Source organism: Gastrolobium bilobum, unplaced genomic scaffold, assembly GCF_033153095.1.
Source record: "Gastrolobium bilobum isolate Gb01-03AN ecotype WA unplaced genomic scaffold, APGP_CSIRO_Gbil_v1 utg60788, whole genome shotgun sequence".
NCBI lineage: Eukaryota > Viridiplantae > Streptophyta > Magnoliopsida > Fabales > Fabaceae > Gastrolobium > Gastrolobium bilobum.
In genome coordinates this window covers 54,367-59,705 of record NW_026898525.1, presented here as the reverse complement: position 1 = coordinate 59,705, position 5,339 = coordinate 54,367, and the positions used below count along the sequence as shown (strand labels likewise).

Here is a 5,339-nt window from a genome sequence, read left to right as displayed (position 1 = left end):
CTGTGTCGTTAGACTATTTTTGTAACACTTTATGGTGAGATCAAAGCCATATAATTTTTCTGTATTTAAGAATTTTTAAGTTATTCTTGTTGACGGATCTAATCAATTATTGCATATCTAATTAACTTTTTAAACAAAATTCAGACACAGATCTCATTTTTTTGGGCCACAAAAAACCATGTTACTGATTTTTCGCTTAACAAGCTAGCACTGATTCAAATGTTCATGATATCATTTTCTTTTTATTCCTCCTTTTAGCCTTATATTTTTCCCTCACGTTATTTCGTCGTATAATCCCACGTGGTTCTGTTTTTGACTTTTTGCTGCGGGGTTCGAGACTTTAATATTGGTTGAGTGATGGAGGGGTTTGCAAGGGAATGTTAATTCCCCCCTCCCCTCCCTCTAAATTAGGAGTTATAAAATAGGGGTTCGTATTTATCATTTAATATGACACAAGAAAGTTTTCTACACAATATTTTGTGGGGTTCACTTTTTGAAGCAAAAAAAAATTATGGCACGCAAAACGAATTTCTATAACATTACACAATCATTTTTTCTACAATATAATTCTTATAAAATTTTATAAAATATTTATACAACTGAGTAGGAAGTATTTGGAAGGTGATATGATAAAATTTTATTTTATTTCTATCATTTTAAATAGCTCTCTAAAAATCCCCCCCCCCCCCCCCCCCCCCCCCCCCCCGCTATATAGGAATTTGGAGTTAAAAGAAAAAAAGAGGTTTAGTCTTTTATTTTAAATTTAAAGAATAAAATATATATAAAAATAAATAAAGAATGATTAGGAGGTTACCAAATAATCTTTTGTTTTATTCTCATTGAAAATTTGAAACTAAATAAAACTTTGTAAAGCCACTTGCATCGTCGACGCTGATGACCAGTTTATAACTTTTACAATAATGCAATTTGTATTTAAATATAAAGATGCTGGATGTTTCTTGCGCAATAATGACAATCGACAGTTCAATATTTTGGGCCTCAGAGTACAAAGTTTGTTTTCTGAAAGGACTAAATTTTCATTTAAAAAAAAAAAAAAACTCTTTATGAATGACAACAACTACGAGCATTTTGCCTAGGTACTGGATGATTGACTGTTTATGAAATTAACAGCATATTATTCAAGTCTGCTTATGCAGACAATTATCTTTTGGCAACCCAAAGGGTCGAACATATAATTATTCTTGAAAGGAGGGAACCGGGAGGTGAAGATTAAATTAGCATATTCTATAGCCTGAAAAGTAATGTCCTTTGGCTTCATGGAGTGCAATTTCGACCATATTGCAAAAGGGTAGTGGGTAGTATCATTTTGTACTAGAAAGAGAAGGAAAAAAAAAAGTCTTTCCCATATGTTCTTTTTGATGCATTTTTAAATTTTCTTTCCCTTTTGTATTATCTGCAATTAAAGGTTCTTGTGCTTTTTATTTTTATTTTAAACTTGACTTCGACAGGGGTGCGTAAAAGTTCAAGATAGGGAGAAGGCATGAAAAGAAAACCACCACTACCCACGTTATATACAGATGTAAAAGGTTTAGCCTGTCTCACAGAGGACAAAACTTATTAGCCTACATGTGCGCACTTCTAACACGTGAAATAAATTAATGCAAAGTTCATCTCATTTTTTTTTTAGGGAAAAATGTTTCGGTAGTAAATGCAGATAAGTTATCTGCATTTATTCTTAAAACGATACCGTTTTGGTATTGAAATCTTAAAAAATTATAAAGATAAAGACTATTATAACCTTGAAATAAAATAAAATTACAAAAACACCATGATTTCTGCTCCAAAATGATGTCGTATTGGGCTTACTGCAGATAACTTATCTGCAGAAAAAGCGAAACCTTATTTTTACTAAAAAAATAGAGTTTAATATTTCTCGTGTTATAGGATATTGTATGAGATAAAATTATCTTCTACAATATAAGACATTAAAACCATTGTTCAGTTCAATTATGATGAACCGTTGATCTATACCATAAAAGTATGCACTCAGAGATATCTATGAGATAGATATCTTATTGGCGTAAAGCTAATGTACCAATCACTGTGCACTAGCAATAGGCGTGTAGCCAAGACGTAGGTGTGTGCACAGTATTGACAGTAATAGTAAATAGGTCAAAAGTGTGTACATATGGGGTCTTTAACCTCTTATTTATAGGATTTACCTTTTTGAATTTGGGCTTTAGATCTTCCTTGATTAATATGGTAACTGCCTTATTTGTTGGGGATAAGGATCTTATTCCTTAATCCTCCTTGGATTATGTTGTTGTGAAAAGATTGAGACAGATTCTGATCTCCTATCGGATATGTGGTTGAGATATGGATCCAATCCATAATAGTTGCCCCTGAGCTCGGCAGTTCGGAAGCTCGGACTGTCGGGGTGTAGAAGTTTAACTAATACGTCGGTTATGCCGAGGTATTATCTTGAGTCCACATTTAGATTCTGAGGCAATTTCATCTTTCCATCTCAGCCTTATATTTGGCTTGGATGGACGATCGCTTGTCTTTGTTTCTCCTCTTATTCGGGATATATTCGTGCTTTAAGCCATTTGAGGTATAAGTTTGGCCTAGGCAAGGTTTTGAGGTGTGTGTCGAGGCGATCTTATTTGTGATATTGAGTGACTATGGCCGTCGCTGGGTCGACTTTGTCTTAGACGTTGGTTTTAATTTGTAGCTTTGTTGCAAACGTTCTTTTCATGGCCATCCTCACAAAGGCACATAGGTCAACTTAATACGGAGGTCTGAGCCTGTTATCTCGACATAACTCTCCACCTTTGCCAGGTACTTGACAGTTACACTTTCCCCATGCGCCGCTTATTGATTGGTAGTTCATGCATTGTGGAGCGTGAGCTGCCCTAGCTTTTTGCAGGTCATGATGGCATGCTTTTAATGTGTGCCTTGCGAGATTACCTTTATACCATTGACCCTTCAGCTCTGCTATGGCCTTTCATTTTCTCGCCCAACGGTTACACTTGTATATATTTTTATCTTTGCATCCATAAGTCAGATTTCATTCATTTCTAATTTTCTGGGCAACTTGAATTCTATTGGCTCTCTCCTCTTGCTTGAAGACTCGTCTATCTTTTGTGTGTTCGTCCTGCTGATGTTCATTGGCAAGTATACCAATCGCACAAGTAATATAATAATGAGTAAAGTTCGTCTCCACAGGGATTGTTATCAATACCAATTAATTTATCCTTTTAAGCAATAAGGAATCAGATTTTTTGTAACGAGTACCGAGAATTTTTTTGAATATTAACTGAAAATTAATTTAAATATTTTTGGTTCTTTTGTTTTGGAAATAAGAAATTAAAATGTGATTGTAAATTATGAGAAAGCATTGTAGTTAGAGAACACATGCCACATGATCCCCACCTTCTACTATGGATTGATTTAAACAACTCATATAAATAATTATAAAAATATACTCAAATAAATTATTTCTCTGAACAGTTATAGTTAAACCCCAATGTCTTGGTAATCTAACCCTTTAACCCACTCAGAATTCTAATGTCTTAGTAATCCTTTTATGAATTAAGCATGACGATGTAATTTAAGCATCTATGATATATGAATACCTATGTCTAGGACATGCATATAAAATCGCTTTATCCCCTTTCAGAATCAAAAACCCTAATGCCAGCCAATGCTTTTTGGACAGGAGATCCTTCATGAATTTAGCATAATTTGGCATGCCAGCCAATGCTTCTGCAAACGGAATGTTGATATGCAGCTTCTTGAAGATATCAAGGAACCTGTCATAGTGCTTCTTTTTCAACTCTGGCTTAAATCTGCCAGGATAAGGGGCCATCTTTTCAAGATACTCCGGGCTCAATTCAAACTTTTTCTTTTCTACCATTACCGGTTGCTCTTTTTCTTTGCCAGCCTCATCAAGGGGTTTCACTACTTCAGGAGAATTATCAGTGTCTTTCTCAGAGTTATCAACCTCTTCATTTTTCTCCTCAGCAACCACTTCAACTATCGGCTTTTCTGGTGGTGATAACACTTTACCACTCCTGATGGTTATTGCCATACACCCCTCCTTTGGATTGGTAACAGTATTGCCAGGAAATGTGCCTGGTGCTCTGTCAGACAATTGTTGAGCCAGCTGCCCAATCTGATTTTCCAGGTTCTTTATGGAAGCTTTAGTGTTCCTGGCATCAGCTCTACTTTCCTCAATGAAAGCATTGGTAGTTCTTTGATTGGCTCTACTCTCCTCCATAAAAGCATTTGTATTTTGCGCCAAAGAACCAACTAACCTTTCCAAATCTGAAGGCTCCTTTTGTGGAAGAGGAGGTGGCTTCAAATAGTTGTCAGACTTCATATCCAATCCCGTGCCTTGATAATTCCGCCTCTGATAGTTGTTACCGCCAGCAGAATAGCTTTGATTTCTTTGAACATTTTGCTGATTAGGACGCTGGTCATACCAAACACCATTTACTTGCAGTTGTTGGGAAGAATCTGAAGACATCAGTGTTGGACAAGCATTAGAATCATGATTCTCATGGCAGAATTCACATTCAACACCAACAGCACTGGCCTGAACTTTTGACAACTGCAGCCTCTCAAATTTAGCATTCAAATTAGACATTTGTTGAGATAGTAATTTCTGCTCAGCCAAAACAGCATCCTGATCATTCAATGGCACCACTCCTCTTTTACCCATCCTTGTACTTGTTTCATTCTCATTCTTTGCCAATTTATCAATCAACTGGTAAGACTCAGAAGCTAATTTATCTCCCAAAGAACCTCCTGCAGCAGTATTCACCACCAATTTAGTTTCAGGCAGACACCCATTAAAGAAAATTCTCACCTGATCGCCTTGAGATAGGTTATAATGAGGAACCTTTCTCATGAGCGCCTTAAATCTATTCCATGCAGCACATATTGTCTCTCCCAGATGTTGCTTGAACGATGTAATGTCATTCACCATGTTATTATACTTCTCCATGGGAAAGAACTCTGCAAAGAATTTTTCAGACAGATTATCCCAAGTAATGATACTTTCGGCAGGTTGTCTCTCCATCCAATCTAGAGCTTTTCCCGTAACAGCAAAGGGAAAAAGTCTCAATCGAATGGCATCATCTGTAAACTGTGGAGGCTTGGTAGAATCACAGATTCACAGGAATCTGTCAACAAATCTGTGAGGATCTTCATCATCCTCTCCTCCATACTTCTCTCTTTCTGCCAACTGAATGATGTTGGACTTCAGCTCCCATTGATTGTTCCCAAGGTCAGGTGGAACAATGCCAGCATTGGGCCTGTTGAACACAGGCGTGAGAATGGTGTTCATGCGTGGGTCTGCATTGTTGTTAGGAGCA

At 36.6% G+C, this 5,339-nt stretch overlaps 1 protein-coding gene across 1 annotated transcript; it reads right to left on the bottom strand.

The window, feature by feature from the left end:
- Positions 1-3,571: 3,571 nt before the first annotated feature.
- Positions 3,572-5,044, bottom strand: LOC133317050 (uncharacterized). The gene has a single exon (XM_061518842.1). It carries the CDS (start codon positions 5,042-5,044, stop codon positions 3,572-3,574), a length of 1,473 nt encoding a protein of 490 aa, XP_061374826.1.
- Between the last annotated feature and the right edge of the window lie 295 nt (positions 5,045-5,339).

What these genes read in the sequence shown, in the direction of transcription:
- LOC133317050 (XM_061518842.1), bottom strand. Translation starts at nt 5,044, where the DNA reads ATGGAGAGACAACCTGCCGAAAGTATCATTACTTGGGATAATCTGTCT.